The sequence below is a fragment of the Serpula lacrymans genome (assembly GCF_000218685.1).
Source record: "Serpula lacrymans var. lacrymans S7.9 unplaced genomic scaffold SERLAscaffold_8, whole genome shotgun sequence".
NCBI classification, from domain to species: Eukaryota; Fungi; Basidiomycota; class Agaricomycetes; order Boletales; family Serpulaceae; genus Serpula; species Serpula lacrymans.
The window spans coordinates 1,530,925-1,549,470 of NW_006763297.1; the positions used below are offsets into that span (position 1 = coordinate 1,530,925).

General features: G+C 44.2%; 5 protein-coding genes across 5 annotated transcripts; 2 read left to right on the plus strand and 3 right to left on the minus strand.

Moving 5' to 3' along the window:
• Nucleotides 1-1,574: 1,574 nt before the first annotated feature.
• SERLADRAFT_439143 (uncharacterized protein) lies at nucleotides 1,575-2,084 on the minus strand (the record flags this gene model as incomplete). The annotated part of the gene is made up of 5 exons (XM_007319543.1): nucleotides 1,575-1,709; nucleotides 1,766-1,777; nucleotides 1,836-1,847; nucleotides 1,910-1,969; nucleotides 2,025-2,084. 5 exons carry the CDS (start codon nucleotides 2,082-2,084, stop codon nucleotides 1,575-1,577), a joined length of 279 nt encoding a protein of 92 aa, XP_007319605.1.
• Nucleotides 2,085-5,711: 3,627 nt separating this feature from the next.
• Nucleotides 5,712-8,101, minus strand: SERLADRAFT_409095 (uncharacterized protein; the record flags this gene model as incomplete). Its single annotated transcript, XM_007319544.1, has 10 exons — nucleotides 5,712-5,754; nucleotides 5,810-5,994; nucleotides 6,046-6,117; nucleotides 6,148-6,192; nucleotides 6,248-6,282; nucleotides 6,343-6,585; nucleotides 6,638-6,780; nucleotides 7,226-7,299; nucleotides 7,373-7,571; nucleotides 8,037-8,101. 10 exons carry the CDS (start codon nucleotides 8,099-8,101, stop codon nucleotides 5,712-5,714), a joined length of 1,104 nt encoding a protein of 367 aa, XP_007319606.1.
• Nucleotides 8,102-9,499: 1,398 nt separating this feature from the next.
• SERLADRAFT_392340 (uncharacterized protein) lies at nucleotides 9,500-9,930 on the plus strand (the record flags this gene model as incomplete). The annotated part of the gene is made up of 2 exons (XM_007319545.1): nucleotides 9,500-9,550; nucleotides 9,680-9,930. Coding segments are annotated over 2 exons (302 nt in total), but the record flags the coding sequence as incomplete, so codon positions are not given.
• A 2,019-nt stretch (nucleotides 9,931-11,949) lies between these two features.
• On the plus strand, nucleotides 11,950-12,153 carry SERLADRAFT_392341 (uncharacterized protein; the record flags this gene model as incomplete). The annotated part of the gene is made up of 1 exon (XM_007319546.1): nucleotides 11,950-12,153. The coding sequence occupies one exon, from the start codon at nucleotides 11,950-11,952 to the stop codon at nucleotides 12,151-12,153; it is 204 nt and encodes a 67-aa protein (XP_007319608.1).
• A 4,148-nt stretch (nucleotides 12,154-16,301) lies between these two features.
• Nucleotides 16,302-17,392, minus strand: SERLADRAFT_439149 (uncharacterized protein; the record flags this gene model as incomplete). The annotated part of the gene is made up of 2 exons (XM_007319547.1): nucleotides 16,302-17,223; nucleotides 17,319-17,392. 2 exons carry the CDS (start codon nucleotides 17,390-17,392, stop codon nucleotides 16,302-16,304), a joined length of 996 nt encoding a protein of 331 aa, XP_007319609.1.
• Between the last annotated feature and the right edge of the window lie 1,154 nt (nucleotides 17,393-18,546).

Here is an 18,546-nt window from a genome sequence, read left to right on the forward strand (position 1 = left end):
AGCAGTATCAAATAGCCTCATTGGCTAGGACAAGGGCTGACAAGAATTAGCTACATCTCACGCCTTTTATAACACAGAAAAAGCTCAGCAACCTACTGTATATGTCGGGTAGGTACCGAACTTGTTTGTACTTCCTTAAATTCTAAAAGAGTAGTAAAGATATCCGGGACCACATATATAAAGGCAAGCTTGGATAGGAACGGAACATACATTGAAAGTATAGGATCCATTACCTTTGCAAAATTTGCCATGAACTCTATGGGAATGTTGAATGCAGTGTTATTCCCGTACTTACTTCACATTGGTTGCCAGGAGTCTTACCCAATGGTTTTTTTCTCCACTACAATGCAGAAGCAGGGGACTTGCGCCTGTGGTTATGGTAAGTTGCATCTTTTAACATACAAAAATTGAAACTTACCTTGGTATAATCTCCGGGCCCATCACTGAGGCTGGTGAGCGTGTCACACCTTCTAACGTTACAAACCACCAAGAAGCATATGATTTCCTTGGTCCCTGTTGCTTGTGTGCCATCAGCCTAAACAACCAAGGATTATACACTGAGGTCGCCATAACCATCCCCAATGGGGGTTCTTTCGCAGGTGATTATGTGGCACTGTGTGCCAATCACCATTGTGGATATTATGGTGGGTTTCCAAACTCGTGGTTCAGCTTTTTCTAAAGAGAAGCAGTCAGCATGGACCGTATGTATACTAGAAAAGACCTGATGGTAAATAAATACCCACAAAGGGGTGAGTCATAAACATTCAATGGAACATTGAGCCAAATTTCATGAGGGAGGTTTATCCAGATGGTGAGGCTCCTCTGCAACCAACAACTCTAGAGGAATGTGAGAATGGAGAAAATGCATGAAGGCCTATCAGTAACGTACCTGAGAATCCGTGATTGGCTTTCCCTGATTCATTGTAGGCTGGTCTTCTATTTATTCAGGTATCAATGGTGTTGTTGCAAACATTGAGCAATGTCGGCCACTGGGCTGCATTCCAGAGAGCATTCTTAACCAGATAATGAGACTTAATAGGATTGTCAGTCCTGGCCTACTGGAAAGAGACTTTGCTCACCTTTTTGCCAGATGCTTGTGTGGTGTAGTGACCACAAAAAGGGTCTTTCACCACCATCAGTGCATTCAAACAATTGTGAGGCCTGCACAACCAAACACAATTGATCTTACACTAGATGAGGATGGGCAATAAACCATAGTAGTATAGCTAAACATTTGTTGAGAGATTGTCAATATAAGAATTAATATGAACACAACATACATACATGTGGTAGACCTTACAGCAAGATGCAGTCCAAGCCATTTTCTCATCCTATTTCTAGGATGCAGTATATATGGGCCCCTGTAAGACCAGTCCTCATGAAAGTGAGAAACACAATATCAATGCTTGGCCGACACCATGTTGAGATCAGGTTCGCTTACCCTTTATAAATCCCTGTACCTGTGTGGTTGTAGCTGGCCAGTGTTACAGTAGAATAAATGAGGTCTGACTACATTTAATGTACTCTAATATACTACTTATTCCCTTGCGTTCTGTTCATCTGTATCCACCAAATCAGAAGTCACAAGCGGGGGGGCAGTTTGGCTTGACACGAGCAATTAATGATGTTGATGGTGTTGAAATTATACTGATTGCCGCCAACATCGTTGAAAATACCGGAAGCCAAAGCATGGGACCCAGTCTGGACATCTGTGTTTGATGTGAAGACGTTAGAAAATATGTGATGAGCTAATTTTGGCACTAACATTGTTGTTTTGCTGAAAATGATAGTTAGTATGCATGGCCATTTAGTGGCATATGTAGCAATCTACTCACTCCAACGGTATGCTAAACAGAACAAAAGTTAGTAATGAGACCTTGTAGTTTAGCTAATCAAAACTTTTACTTACCATTGGAGGGGCTGGGGTCATGCCGTTTCTGGCGGAGCAAGTTGTACATTGAGTGAAGATCTAAATAAATAAAGTGTTAGTGCAGATTTTGCAAAAGATTTAAAAGTTAACTCACATAGGTGACAGTGGTGCCAATTACCAGCACAGCACCAATATGGACGAGATCTCTATTCATCGGAGTGGAAGGGGCTCGCTTAGATGACAGATTAGTGATGCAATGGTGACGAGATAGTGGGATGATTCAGAAACTTCTGGTGCCAGTGTTCCCACAGCTTCAATTCAGCGATGCGACTTCTGCATTTGCCACAATTGCAGGTCAGGTGTAACGACCAAGAGTTATTTACTCTGGTGCACAACTCAGACAAGCATAAGAGAGAAGAGAGAAGCAAGGGATCACCCCTTAGGTTTCAACGGGTTTGTTGTGCTAGACAACAGGAGGACTCGCTGAGTCTTTCCCCAAGATCTATTGGGGTTTATATACTAATACAGGTTTGTTTGTATGTACTGTACAGTTGCTAGAGGCAGTGGCTGATGATGTCATGGGGCCTAGCCCGTTGTCATGCACCAAAGTTGATTGGTAGCATGGATAGGTGTCAAGAATGAAGCGAATATTCAGAAAGACTCGCCTTTGCGCCACACAGGCACAGTGCCACGTGGAATAGTAATTAATATTGCCCTTTTTGAACTTGTGGCTGATCAGCACCACCTCTATTAGGCAATCCAGTCACGCTCACCTTTGCTTTTCCATCCGGTACTTTCTGCGTTTCGGCATTTCGGCAAATTTTCGCGTCGCCACTGGCTACACATTGCATTGCGCCCTCGCTTTTGTCGTTTCCCTTACTCCCCTTCCTTTGCCTAGCCCCACCATGGGCCCCTTCCTCTCCTTTTTATTCTCACCCGACCGTCGTTTCTGGGTCCCCATTTTAGTTCACCTCCTCGTCACCTCCACCCTCCTCCTCCTCATCTTCTTTGCACCCCCACTATTTCTGATGTCACCACTTCCTATCCGCTTCCGTCGCCGATCCGTTGACTACCACGTGCCACTGCTGATATCAGCAAAGCCCCGGCGGCCGGTCCAAATAGGGCAACAGGTCCATCTTCATGATGTCGATCTACCATCATATACTATCAAAACATCGGTCGCTCGTCTTGCCTGGTTGGAGCGTGGGTGGGTAGTTTTTGAGCTGGAGAAGGTTCATCCCCTTGCGTCGCCCATGTTCATCGCTGTCCCATTCACTTGGGTACACTTATCATTTGTCCATCGTCTTCGCTACAGCTACACCTACCACACGCTGCCTGGGACTCACTTGTTCCAAATTGGAACTACTCCTCTCCCTCCCTCGTTTGATCAGGTGGTCCAACACAACCAGTCCATTGGTAAGGCCATGGAACTGTCGGATTTGGACTAGGTGGTGGACCAGTGGCTCCAGTTTCTTTTTTTTCAGCAGAACATTCATTTACAGTGCGATTATTTTTGATTTTTGAATCATTTTTATGGACACATATTTTTTTAGAATGCCTGACTGACAATAAAGGAACTGTGTTGATACTGATAGTGTTTTGCCTTGCCCTTTTTTACTGCATCTTCCCATGACATCATGATCTTCCTGCTCTCTTTTTGCTATTGGACTTTACTTTATGGCTGTACAAACCTGTGACATTACTCACAGCATTTATTGTTCTATCCCTTTCTTTTCTTTTTTTGACAATCTTATCCTGTACTACCTATGCAGGATTCGTCAGCGTACATTCCTTCCTTCATATTCTTTCTCATTCTTTTTGCACAGCTATACTGTGCATAGCCTACTTCTCTTTTACTATATAAACCCCTGTATTTTACCTTGTAAAAAAAACAAAAGAACAAGAACTCGATTCCAGACTTCTTCTCTACTCTCAAGTTCACTACTCTGCTACTTGTGATCCAGTGTGGTCACAACACTTCCCACTTCTACCACTGTCAACTGCTGTCATTGTCACTTCCCACTTTTGAAGTCATTGTCATCCCTTTCGATTAGAGTCCTTCTGAGCACTACAATTTGTGCGTCAGGAGCCTGCTATCACTGGGAACCTCGTCACCTCGTCATCCTCGTCGTTCTCAAACCTACCTTGTGCTACCATTAGCAAGGTAGTGCTCGTCTATACTCGCCACAAAGCACCTATCTTCCTATAAATTCAACTATCCCTCCTCCTCAAAACCCACACTCATACACCTCTGGGTTTTACTTTGAAGGATCTTTATACGTACCACCCCACGAACAACCAGACCACTCCACTGTTCTAGGAGGCAAAGCCCATAAACAAGTTCCGTGGAATCTGGGAGGATTGTGTGTTAGTTTGTTTTGTGTGTGGTTTTCTAACAACAGTTCTCATCATCGACACCGTGTGACCAGCTCCACTGCGTGAGATACTTGTAGCTAAAATAAGAATAAAGGCAGCGCCGCGCGAGAAAGGTGGAGTTTGAACTGAAAGGGAAGTGCCACATGGCACAGTGTGAAAACTACAGTAAAAGGTTAAAGCGGAGAATGAAAATTAAAGGAAAGGTCCAAAAATGTAATGTAAAGTAAATGGTCACATGACTGGTCATGTGACTTGAAAAAATAAAAGTAAAAGTACAAAAAAAGGTGAAGTGTAAGTAGGTACTGGTACATCAATTGCAACATTAGGTGGTTAAAATTGGCGCTACAAAATCAAAGTCAGCATTCACACACCAAAACTGAAAAGCACTACGCACCTGAGTCATTCGACCCCTTCCTCTTTGCTAATATCAATTGATGTCCTTGCCCAACACACATGTTCCACAGATAGATAGTCTTTCTGACAGTGTCAGTGATAAATCATACGGGCCACAAGAGAGTTGACTGTGTGTGTAATAGAATGAGCGGTACTGATGTTTGCATAGTGGCAATGTTGAAATGTGAGGTTCTCACCGGCTCAAGGTTAAGGTAGGGCTTGCATGCAAATGAATGCAAGACCTTCAGTAGTACTAGCTAGACAAGTTTACTGCATGAATACATACATACATTAGACTAGCAGTAGTACCATCCTGTAGTGGGTAGTGTCATCAAGGGGAGGAAACAGGGATTAAGGTGATCAATCATGATAGTTGTAAGGAAACACGCAGCCAGCTCATTAGTAAGCATTCTTGAGCGTGTGTGTATATGTATTATGACTTACAAGCCTGCATGTGATGATAAACACTGCTGATATTATATAAACACATTCACATTCAAGAATAGAGAGACATAAGGAATGCAACCAATATTGACGTACAGATTGATATCAAATCAAAATCAGCAAAAAAGAAAAAGTACAACAGAATCAACAAGAAAGTATAATGGGGATGGACAAAATACAAGAAAAGTAATCATAGTGAATGAACAACATAGCCAGACAATCAGAAAAGATGGAAGCAAAGCACATTGAATCAGAAAGAATAGTGCCTATGACAATGACGACAATGACGTGCTGGGAATGAGCAATTGATGTTAGAGACAGCATGTATAAGATCTTCTTTATCATATTCTGGGAAGGGAAGGACCTATGTAGCTGACGTCTGAGCAGGGGGAACAGCTGGAGCATGAATAGGCTGAGGAGCAGGGATAACAGCCAACTGAGACAGCACATTGTTAGGTGCAGACAGGCTAAATGCTGGTGGTGCCACAAAAACAGGCACAGGAGCGGGCACAAAAGTTGTCAACAAAGTAGGGAAGGAGTAGGGTGCTACACCTGAAACTGGCAACAAATCCACAGCATTTGAGTCAGTCGCTGGATTATTACATTGAGGTATAAAAGGCAACAGTACTCAAAATGGGTCAGCATTGTTTAGAGCACCGAGTGGGCCAAAACTATGTATGTGTGCTGTTCAATCAGTGAATCTTATGCAAGAATAACTTTACTTACTTGTGTTGATCAATATTTTGCATCCAGAGTGAAGTGCGGCAAGCATTGAATTCAGGGTAAAGTTCAGCAACAAATTGGACATACCTCAGGGCTCGAAGAAATACCCTGTGTTGATAATGCACCTCACTGAATAAAGCATTACCCCTGCGGATTCCGCTTGATCGACATTCAAAAGCATGATATAACTGTTTAATAGTAAGAGATGGATGAATGACAAATCAAGCAACATAACTTACAATAGTCAGGATGTATGTGTATACTGCCAATAGTATGCACCTGCTAGACCCCCACTCTGCCAACATTACCACCTGTTCATCAGTAAATTAAATCAACCTCACAGCTTCCTTGAAGGCAGGATGCTGGAGAGGTACAACAACATGTCCCTGGAGTGCACATATATTAAACTATACAGTATTATATAGATAGGAATGAACATACCACTCTGTTCAATATATTTGCAAAATTGTAGCCTTCTATTCCATCAAAAAACCTATCAATCATTGACTAAACTTCCACTGGGCCCCGATGCCTACCACCTGACCAAAAAAGATTATAGGACGGGGGAGTAATGTGACTGCAATAATTGTCTACCGCCTTCTTTTTCTCCTTTCTCTTTCCTTTCCCTTTTCCCTTTTCCCTTTTTCCCTTTTCCCTTTTCCCTTTCCCTTTTCCCTTTTCCCTTTTCCCTTTCCCCAAACTCTGCAATTTTTTCTTGACAATGTTGAACATGTGTAAGTCGCTTTGGTCACTAGAATCTGACACTGGAGTGTAATGTACTGGATATGGTTGTAAAAAACAATGAATATAATGGGAGCATCTAAGACGTACCTAAACCCTGTGAATACGGATGCTCAGCCATCCATTGTGCATTAGCTTCTGAGATGTAGTCGTCAGCAATGTCCTCATTCAGAGGATCAAATATGTCAAGCATATTGATGGCACAAGCATGTAGCAAAGCATCCTTGAGGATCCTATAATTATCCACACCAAGACACACGCGGTACTAGTCTAATGTGCGGGTTGTCTTTTCGGCAATAGTGTAGTCCCCTACTACCGGCTCATACTCTGTATGGTTTGGGTTACTTCTTAGTAGGTCAGCCCTGTTGAGAGTTGTTCTGGGAAGCGAAGATCCATCAGTTAAGTTATCCCCCCACCCCCACTACCTGAATAAATGGTAGATCCTACACCCCAAGATCCACTGTTTGAGCTATCACCCTGTGCTCTTGACCCTCCTTTGACAGATATAACAGTCCAAACCTGAAAACCGTTGCTGGAGAGAACCTTGCTCTGATTCAAAGTGTCGGGTGCAATGTAGACACGTGCAAGCATGCTGAGAATTGCTTGACGTTCTCGAATAGTCCGAGGTGATTTATTGGCGGGAGCTGGAGGCAAAAGCAAGAGAAATATCAGATGTACTGGAGCTGGAACTGGATGTAATAAATCTTGAATAATTTGATGGACCCAATTGAGACACAGTGCCATGATGCGAGCTGGAAGCAATAGGCTACTTGTATATATTATTATCAGTAGATATTTTGATGCATGTCTACTGGAAAAACTTACCATGTGATTGAGTTGCAGGTCAGATCCATTGCTTCCCCATAATAAATTTTCTGCTTGTATAGAGGCAGCCATATCTTCATTGTTGACACTGTTTCCCAAAGCCTGAGATATTTCACTGAAATAATATCCACCTCTCTGCTCATTGGTGGAGCCGGACAGCAGGTTATGGACAGCTAGGACAGTACCCAATCCAGACAGGCTGAGCACAGAATAGGACAGTATATTGGGAACCAAAATGGACCTCTGTTGTACAAAGAGTGAATTGGGGATAATAGAAGTCCCCAGTAAGCTCTAGGGAAAAAAATTGCGACCTTTTGGAGGCCCGAAGACCTAACATGCACATAGCACACTAAGAGCCCTGTACATAGAGGAAGCATAGGTAAGGACAGGGGTAGATGTACAATACAAAATTGAGGCTTAGCTGTAGATAACAAAGAAGGACTTGGTATATTTGGTGAAACATGAGGTGAAGGCCCAGGTAAACATAACACAGAATTAAAATTGATTTATGTGGATGGCAAAGTTCCGGGATAAATGTACAATAGTCAACAACCACAAGTGCTAATGACACATTAGGACCAGGAGATTGGATTGCAATCAAAATAACGGACTGAGCAAGGAGGTTGGTCAGCAAGAAGTGTAAAACAGAAGTATATAGACGTACTTGATACTAAAGATCACGACCAGCAGAACCCATGGCACCAGAGGGACTAGTAGAAGACAATACATTACAGACAGCAAAGTTCCAAAACAGAGCTACAAGAGTCAAAGCCGCAGGAGAATACAGGGGCTGATGGAAAACTGAACACTGCAGATCAAAAAGACTGGCACGCATGAAGTTAGTGTATTGAGCAAGGAGACTTGGTTGTTAGGAAGTGTGTGAACAAGAAGAAGGTAAATGTACTCAGTATCAAAGTTCATGGTCATATACTTGAAGACCAGTGCTGGTATGGTAATATGAAGCAGCCGTGAATAACGGAGTATCATGGAGCAAGTATCTTTGTGGAGAGGAAGTCAAAGTATAGTTCAATTGATCATAACCTTGTGCAGCTTTTTTTTTTTTGTGAGTATGTTGGTAAAGTTATAACAGGCACACATACGGAGTATCTCACAGAGTGAGCAAGCTTGGTGGAGATCTAATTAGGGTGGTATTATAAATCAGTACTGATTGTGATCAATTTATGAAACTGAGGTATATGAACATTGGGCACGGACTGATTATCTCATAGAGTGAGCGAGCTTGGTGGAGATCTAAGGGGCAAAAAGAGCAGCCATTGGGCCAACAAATTTGTCATTCCAAGGCATTGCTGGCATAGGCAGAGTGTGCTAGCACCGACGGGAGTTTGAATTTGTAGCATGTTAATATGTTGCAATTAATATTGGGCTATAATGATGTTGTCAACTTGGACATCAACATTGCTGTTGATGGATCAATCTATATCACAACATTGTGACTGAGTAACATTGGTTTGCAGTTCACTAGGTATGAGTCAGACTCTGCCCTATCAGGTCTAATCAGTATGTCTTCCCACAGTTTCTCACTTTACATAAATGAAGTGAACGGTTGTTACGCACGAAGTGCTTAACAAAGTCTGAAGGTTCGTCGAGGTTTTATAAAGAGACTTATCCAAAGACAAATTCGAGAACATAGTTCTGAGTGGAGGTCTTCCAACGAGAGTTGGTCTTCTTCTGAGTAGAAGTCTGATCTTAGGAGTCTAGCTTTGTAAGCGTAAACTGCGTAGAATTGTATTGGAGTATACTACTGCTGTTACATGGTATTTATAATAGAAAGGAATCGGTGATAGGAGTTAGGTCCTATCTAGTGCAGGTCCGTCCGTTGAGGACTAAGTACTATAATAGGTACTGCAAATGCAAGAGGAACAGAAGTATACGTGAAGGAAATGAGTCATCGGTCCGATGGTATAACCGATGAGTAAAAAGAAATGAGTAGTCCTTAAATGTCCAATAGAGATTGTAACATTACCCCCTTACTCGTTTCGAGTTTCACCAAAATTCGGTACCTTCGCCGTCCATATTGTAACTGTCATCGTAGCTGACATCTCCATGTAATCCTTCCATCAGAATCCTATCCTCGTCTTCTCTGCGGATGGGACACCAATTGAAACTATGTCCTGGTGCACAATGGTCACAGTCGGGGCAATAGTAGGCTTTGCAATAGTATGTGCGGTGATCGCTCCAACCGCAGTTTTGGCAGTATGGAGTGTTGTTAAGAACACCTTCATGGTATCTTCGCCGGGTGTTGGATGAGGTGTTGGATTGGGGAGTGGTTGGATCGTCATCTCCCAGGTCGTACGTTCCTGCGTACAACTGATCAATCATGGCTGCGTCGTCATCTACGTTGATTGGGTTGGAGGGAGAGCCAGTCTCAGGCCTGCGCATTGCGCCAATCGGACTGTCTTTCTGTCCCTTCGACATATGAGACTGCCGTTTCAATGGAGTTCTGGCAGCAGGGATCTGGAGTATCACCTCTTGCCGGCCGCGTCGGGCTCCTCGTTGGTTCGTCAGGCGACGGGTTTGGGCGTTTGGCACTGGTTGAGGTGGAGATGATGGGGGAGACGGTGGTTTTGGGTTCGACCCAATGGAATGGGGACTGGAGTGGCTCGACTCTTGTGAGATCGGGCTGGTTGGGACGGTGGGAATATATTTTTCCTCCGACGGGATGGGCGTAGGTTGACGGGTGATGATGTGGTAAGTGCGCTCCGGGGTAACACTGGTCTGGTCTGGGTGCGACAGGGACCGGAGGGACAAACCGGTGTCGATGATGAGAACTGTTGTTAGAAAACCACACACAAAAACAAACTAACACACAATCCTCCCAGATTCCACGGAACTTGTTTATGGGCTTTGCCTCCTAGAACAGTGGAGTGGTCTGGTTGTTCGTGGGGTGGTAAGTATAAAGATCCTTCAAAGTAAAACCCAGAGGTGTATGAGTGTGGGTTTTGAGGAGGAGGGATAGTTGAATTTATAGAAGGATAGGGGCTTTGTGACAAGTATAGACGAGCACTACCTTGCTAATCGTAGCACGAGGTAGGTTTGAGAACGACAATATGATGAGGTTCCCAGTGATAGCAGGCTCCTGACGCACAAACTGTAGTGCTCAGAAGGAATCTAATCGAAAGGGATGACAATGACTTCAAAAGTGGGAAGTGACGATGACAGCAGTTGACAGTGGTAGAAGTGGGAAGTGTTGTGACCACACTGGATCACAAGCAGCAGAGTAGTGAACTTGAGAGTAGAGAAGAAGTCTGGATTGGAGTTCTTGTTCTCTTTTTACAAGGTAAAATACAGGGGTTTATATAGTAAAAGAGAAGTAGGCTATGCACAGTATAGCTGTGCAAAAAGAATGAGAAAGAATATGAAGGAAGGAATGTACGCTGACGAATCCTGCGTAGGTAGTACAGGATAAGATTGTCAAAAAAAGAAAAGAAAGGGATAGAACAATAAATGCTGTGAGTAATATCACAGGTTTGTACAGCCATAAAGTAAAGTCCAATAGCAAAAGGAGAGCAGGAAAATCATGATGTCATGGGAAGATGCAGTAAAAAAAGGCCAAGGCAAAACACTATCAGTATCAACACAGTTCCTTTATTGTCAGTCAGGCATTCTAAAAAATATGTGTCCATAAAAATGATTCAAAAATCAAAAATAATCGCACTGTAAATGAATGTTCTGCTGAAAAAAAAGAAACTGGAGCCACTGGTCCACCACCTAGTCCAAATCCGACAGTTCCATGGCCTTACCAATGGACTGGTTGTGTTGGACCACCTGATCAAACGAGGGAGGGAGAGGAGTAGTTCCAATTTGGAACAAGTGAGTCCCAGGCAGCGTGTGGTAGGTGTAGCTGTAGCGAAGACGATGGACAAATGATAAGTGTACCCAAGTGAATGGGACAGCGATGAACATGGGCGACGCAAGGGGATGAACCTTCTCCAGCTCAAAAACTACCCACCCACGCTCCAACCAGGCAAGACGAGCGACCGATGTTTTGATAGTATATGATGGCAGATCGACGTCATGAAGATGGACCTGTTGCCCTATTTGGACCGGCCGCCGGGGCTTTGCTGATATCAGCAGTGGCACGTGGTAGTCAACGGATCGGCGACGGAAGCGGATAGGAAGTGTGACATCAGAAATGGTGGGGGGTGCAAATAAGATGAGGAGGAGGAGGGTGGAGGTGACAAACAAGTGAATTAGAATGGGGACCCAGAAACGACCGTCAGGTGAGAATAAAAAGGAGAGGAAGGGGCCCATGGTGGGGCTAGGCAAAGGAAGGGGAGTAAGGGAAACGACAAAAGCGAGGGCGCAATGCAATGTGTAGCCAGTGGCGACGCGAAAATTTGCCGAAATGCCGAAATGCGGAAAGTACCGAATGGAAAAGCAAAGGTGAGCGTGACTGGATTGCCTAATAGAGGTGGTGCTGATCAGCCACAAGTTCAAAAAGGGCAATATTAATTACTATTCCACGTGGCACTGTGCCTGTGTGGCGCAAAGGCGAGTCTTTTTGAATATTCGCTTCGTTATTGACACCTGTCCATGCTACCAATCAACTTTGGTGCATGACACCGGGTGGAGGAGTACTCGTACAACCGTCTTGCTCTATCCGCGTGCGAGCTCCGTTTAGCAATGTCCTCCCGCCTGATTCCAAATATTCCTTTGCCGAGTCCATCTGCCCATTCAAGGAGCTCATCCTCAAGTGTCGTTACAAAGATTCCAAAACTAACTTTTCCATCCGGAGTGCCCGACAGATACTCAAGTCCTGACTGTTGAGCCGCGAATGCTCGCTTTCCAACGAATGTATTGAGTCTATGGCTTTTAGGAGTTCATCAGCTATGAGGTCTATGGCAAGGAAGGTATGCATGGAAGAAAGAGCGTGATACGCATGGGGGCAGCGTTTTTTGGTCTCGTAAAAGAGATAGGTATAGGCGTCTTTTGCTGACATTAATTCTATGGCATCAGTGACATCGGCTTGGTTGTGTTGTTGCCCACGGGCAAAAGACACTCGTTCGTTGGCTAGCAAGTTGGCATCGCCGGGTATCGAGTAGGTGGTGATAGGGAAGCCGGTGGAGTTAGAAGTAGACATGTTTTGTGTTGAGAGACAGAGGATTGTTGGTAGTGGGGTGATTGTCTCTTCAACGCAGCTTGTGGTCCTTCTTATAGGCTTCCAGTATCTCCGCAGCATTGGTTAAATGTTCTTCCGGTTCCCATGAGTTTTCGGAATGAGGGTAATGGCGCCATTTAATCAGGTAGCGGTGCCCGTGTTTCCAGGGTTTGTGTCTAAAAATACTTTCTACTTCGTATTCCTCTTCTTTGTTGACCAGGTCAGGTGGTAGTCGGATAAAGTTCAGGCCATGAGTGTTGGTTTCCGTATACGGTGTGAGAAGGGATGCATGGGAAACATTGTGTATCCTCCAATGGGGAGGCAGGGATAGTCGGTAGTTCACCGGGGAAATCTTTTCTTGGATGCGGAAAGGTCCGATGCGTTTCATGTTGAACTTCTTGTATTCGGTAGCTTTTTCTCGCAGGTTGGTGTTCTCTAACCACACCTTTTGTCCTTCGGAGAATCACATGAACTTTCCGTTGTTTCGTTTTATCATCTTGCTTCTTGCGAGTTCGTGTGCTTTTAGGGCGTTTTCCCTTGTCCTAAGCAGTTCGGATAATCGTTTTTCCACTGATGGGATATTTGTGGATCTGTGTTTAGTCGGGATTCCTCGGGGTTCATATCCCATGAGGAGGTAGAATGGTGATTGGTTGTTTGTGGAGTGTGGTCTTTGGTTGTGACAGAATTTGGCGGTTGTAAGGTATTTTGCCCAGCTGTGTGGTTGGTTCTGGCAAAATATGCGGAGGTAGATCTCCAGTTCTTGATTGGATCGTTCTGTTTGTCCATCCGTCTGGGGATGGTACGCAGAGGAGAGTGCGGTTTCAATGTTCAGGAGTTTGTGGAGTTCTTTGGATACTTCAGAGGCGAACTGTGGTCCCCTGTTGGATATGAGTTTATCGTGCAATCCGAATTGTTTGAAGATGGAATCGTGAAAGATTCGTGCAGTTTCGAGTGCATCGATGGTTTTATGACAAGGTGAGAGGATTACCCCCTTACTAAGTCCTTGGTCTACCACGACCATTATGCTGTCGTATCCTGAGGATTCTGGTAAATCAGTTATGAAGTCTACGGATAGGTACTTCATTGGTTCTGCGGTTTTCGGGGTCTGGTTTGGGATTAATGGTACGGTGGTGGGATGCGTGTTTACTTTCGCTTGTTGACAAGTTGCGCATCCTTTCACGTATTCTTTCACTTGTTTCATCATTCCTGGCCACCAATAGGCCTTTTTGATCAACTGGTAGGTTTTGAGCCTACCTGGGTGTCCTGTGAACAGGGAATTGTGGTGATCTTTGATGATCGTCTTTTGTTCTTCTACTTCATCAATCAGTAATTTATTTTGATAAAAGAACTGTCCTTCTTCTTTTCTCCAATCGTCTTTCTTCATTCTTCCTGGATAATTATCATTTGTGAGCATGGCTTGCTCGACTGTGTTTTTAATCGTTTGTTTGTGATACAGGAACGCTGAGGTGGGTATTATTGGCGTGTCATTGTCATCTCCTTCTGTTTCGACGTATAAATCAGGTCTTCTTGAGAGTGCGTCGGGTACCACCATGTGGGTTCCTGGTACGTGCTCCAAGGTGTAATTGTATTGTGACAGTTCCAGCTGCCATCTTCTTTGTCGTGGTGTGAGTTTCCTGGCTTCTTGCCAGTACGTCAGGTTCTTGTGATCTGTCAGGATTTGGATCGTGTGGGGGCTTCCCAAAAGTAAGTGTTTCCATTCTTTTAAAGCTCTCATTACCGCTAATAATTCTTTGTCGTAGATCTGGTAGTTCTTTTCAGCACGGGATAGAGTTTTGGAGAAAAATGCACATGGGTGCCATTGTCCTTGGTCATTGGGTTGCATTAATACAGCTCCTGTGGCGTGTTTGCTGGCGTCTGCAGCAATCTTTGACGGTTTTGAGGAGTCGGGAATTTGTGTTATGGGGGATTCAAGGAATTTTTGTTTCATCAATTTGAAAGTGTCGTCTTCAGTTTGGGTCCAGTTCCACTTCCTATCCTTTTCTAGTAAGGCATTCAAGGGTCTGGCAAGGTCAGAGTAATGACCGATAAACTTCCTGTAGAAATTTCCATAGCCTAAGAACTTCTTTACACCTTTGGTGTCTTTTGGGATTGGCCAATTGCGGATCCCAGCAAGTTTGGCTGGATCCATTGATACCTGATTGTGGGAAACAATCATTCCTAAGTATTCAATGGTTTCCACTTCGAAGGTGCATTTTTCTAGTTTTAGGAATAGGTCGTTATCGCGTAGTCTTTGTAGAACCTGTTTCGTTCGGATTCAGAGTCTTTCGATGTTGGTGTCAAAGATGAGGATGTCATCCATGTATATGATCATCCAACCTTCATCGATGTAGTCTTTGAATTTGTTGTTCATCAGCCTTTGGAATGTTGCCGGTGAATTGCACATGCCGAAAAACATGACCGTTGGTTCGAACACTCCCTTGCTGGTTTTAAACGCAGCTTTCCATTTGTCTCCTTCTTTTATCCTTACGTTGTTGTATCCCCAACGTAGATCTAGTTTCGTAAAGATGGTGGCTCCTTTCAATTTTTCGATGAGGTCGGGTATCAGGGGTAGTGGATAGGGGTCTTTCACGGTATATGTGTTCAGTTTTTTGTAGTCTTGGCACGGTCGGAGTGATCCATCCTTCTTGCCAATGAAGAAGAAAGGGGACACCTGTGGCGACTTGCTCGGCCTGATGTATCCCTTTCTGTAGTTTTCCGTTAAGAACTCTGTTAATGCTTCGTCTTCCTTTGGTGCCAATGGGTATAACTTGCAATCTGTTAGTACGAATTCTGGTTTCATGTTGATTGCATGATCATATTCCTGTCGCTTGGGGAGTCTTTCCGACTTCTTTTTGTCAAAGACGTCCGAATACCCTTTATATTCATCCGGGAGGTTATGCTCCTTCTTTTCTCCGTGTATTTGCGCGTGTTCCATTGCCGAGTTGACCTTTAATCAAATCGTGGTTCGAGGATAGGGCGTTTGGTCGGATACGTATCCATGAATGGTTTCATACACGTCTTCCTTTACTGCAGTTGTCCTGATTTTTGTTTCCGTGGTTGTTTGGTTCATCCTGATGGAGTGTTTGTCTGAGTTTGGTAATTCCTTGTCTTTCCAGTTAATGACGGGATTGACTTTTTGTAACCAGGGAAATCCCAGTAATACGTCTTCTCCGTCTAGTCCGGTCAATAGGAACTTTGTGAACCTGTTTTGTCCTCCTGCATCTATCCTCTGATAGGTGCAATGCGTAATTTTTCCGTTTTTGTTCGTGGTTCCGTCAACATTTTTACATGTTATAGGAGTTGGGAGTTTTTGGAGGGGGTGTTGGTGTCTGATGGCGAATTTGGTGTCCATGAAGTCGTCTGTAGCTCCTGAATCTATCAGGGCTTTGGTTCCGATGGTTTTCTGTTTCAACGAGCAATCAATTCGTAAAGAGTTGGCATTGATTGTTGCTATTGTTACAGTTGCCATTTTTGATGGTACTAACATTGGGGTAGTCCGTCGTTTTAAAAACCCTCATCTTCCAATTCTTTCATCACCTCTGTTCTTTGATCTTCTCCTAACTCCCTCCACATCCTCATGATATTTTGGACCCTGTCTTCTTCTACCACTGTTTTGGTGTCATCTTCCGTTTTGGTTTGACGTACCTTTCTTTCGGGAATTTTTCCTTTGTTCCTACAATTCCTTCCTATGTGTCCTTTCTCATTACATATGAAGCATCTTCCCTCTTTTCTCCTTGATTCTTCTTCGTCTTTGGTTAATCTTCTGGTGCTAGTGGATGGTCCACTCTTGCGGTTTCTGTTGTTCTGTCTTCACGCTCCTTCCGAGATAGTGTTGGCACTGATCCAGCTAGCGTCTAGGTTCGCTACTGTGCTCATCCAGTCTTCGATGGTGAGTAGTTCCTTTCCGGTGAGTGCCCCGCGAAGGAGGGGTGGCCGGATAGCCTTTTGATAAACCATGGTCATGGCTTCATTGTTGATGCCGCTTTTCCCAGCATCTAGCATGAACCTTGAGTTAAACGCTACTGCATTTTCTCCTTGTTCCATTTTCATTTTCATCAAGGCGGCCGAGGCCGTTCCTTTGACGTTTGCCGTTCTGAAACTGGCTGTGAAGGTTTTCATGAAGTCTGCCCATGTGGGGTAGGCATTCTTCTCTTTGTATTCAGTCATCTTGGCTTCGCTCCATGAGGCGGTGTTGCCGTCCTTCATGTAGCTGAGGGCCACATATACCTTTTTCTTGTCGGAGTTGTAGATGGTGTCATTGATATCAAAGTGTAGATCGGTGGACGATATCCACCTTTGGGCTTTATCTGGGGTTCCATCGAAGTCATCAATTTTCCCGATCATTGTGGGTTTGGGGGCTGCAGTGTTAGACATGGTGTGTGGTGGTGGGATGTGGGATGGAGCAGGTGCAGCGGGGAGTATCTGTGGAGTGGGAGGTGGTATCGGGTCACCGCCTGCTGCAAACTCTTCAAAGTTGTTCTCGTCGTAGAGGTTTTCTACGGTTACTGGGGGATCGTGTTGTGTTGTGGGCAGTAGCTGTGGGTGGCTTCCTGCATAGTACTGTAGCCAACGTGTTCTGGCTTTGTAGAAAGTGTCTGCTTGTTCTCTGGTGTGGAGTCGGGTTACGTCTGGTTGGGGAAAGGGAGGCGGTGCTGCTATCCTTTCTTGTCGGGATGATGTTGGTGGGGTTGCTGTTTGTTGGTTGTCTGAGCTTCCTCTTGCTCTCTGGGATCTGGTTGTTGGTCACTGCAACGTCTTGTCGACTTTTTCTTCCCAAACCTAAATAGGTGGGACTTCTGGTTAGAATACGATTCTTTTGTTACGCACAAAGTGCTTAACAAAGTTTGAAGGTTCGTCGAGGTTTTATAAAGAGACTTATCCAAAGACAAGTTCGAGAACATAGTTCTGAGTGGAGGTCTTCCAACGAGAGTTGGTCTTCTTCTGAGTAGAAGTCTGATCTTAGGAGTCTAGCTTTGTAAGCGTAAACTGTGTAGAATCGTATTGGAGTATACTACTGCTGTTACATGGTATTTATAATAGAAAGGAATCGGTGATAGGGGTTAGGTCCTATCTAGGGCAGGTCCGTCCGTTGAGGACTAAGTACTATAATAGGTACTGCAAATGCAAGAGGAACAGAAGTATACGTGAAGGAAATGAGTCATTGGTCCGATGGTATAACCGATGAGTAAAAAGAAATGAGTAGTCCTTAAATGTCCAATAGAGATTGTAACAACGGTGAACACGTACCAAGGCCACGTTACTAACCTTCCCAACCGTATGACAACAACCTAGTCTGAAGTAATAGCAATGGTTTTTCTAGACCACCAAAAAGACTATTGCATATCCTGTTCCTCGTCTCTCTCTCGTTGCCAACACCTCCAACGCCACTATTACCACCACCACCACCGCATTAATAGAGGTGTGAAAAGAAGCGAGGCTACCCATTGCCTGCCAGTGCATCCATTGTCCACTGTTTCTTCAATCTTGGGACAAAATCTCCTGCGCTCTCCAATGACTCCTTCCAATCTCCCTTTCAGGTATTCTTTTGGCGAGAACAAAATGATTCACAATGTTGAGCAAGATATCTTATATCAGCTGCTTGATGTTGCCATGCAATTGCTTGACCAAGTAAGCAATATAAAATAACCGTTGTATCATGATATATTTACTGACACTGCTCATTTTTCTTTCATGAACAGTGCTTAGATATCAATGGGAAACCTTCCAGTGGTCAAGCCAAGCAAGACTTGGATACTGCATACAAATCGCAGGAGACTATGAATGCAGTCGCTCTCACTGCAGAGCGCTGTCATGCACCAAAGTTGATTGGTAGCATGGACAGGTGTCAATAACGAAGCAAATATTCAAAAAGACTCGCCTTTGCGCCACACAGGCACAGTGCCACGTGGAATAGTAATTAATATTGCCTGTTTCAAACTTGTGGCTGATCAGCACCACCTCTATTAGGCAATCCAGTCACGCTCACCTTTGCTTTTTTCCGCATTTCGGCATTTCGGCAAATTTTCGCGTCGCCACTGGCTACACATTGCATTGC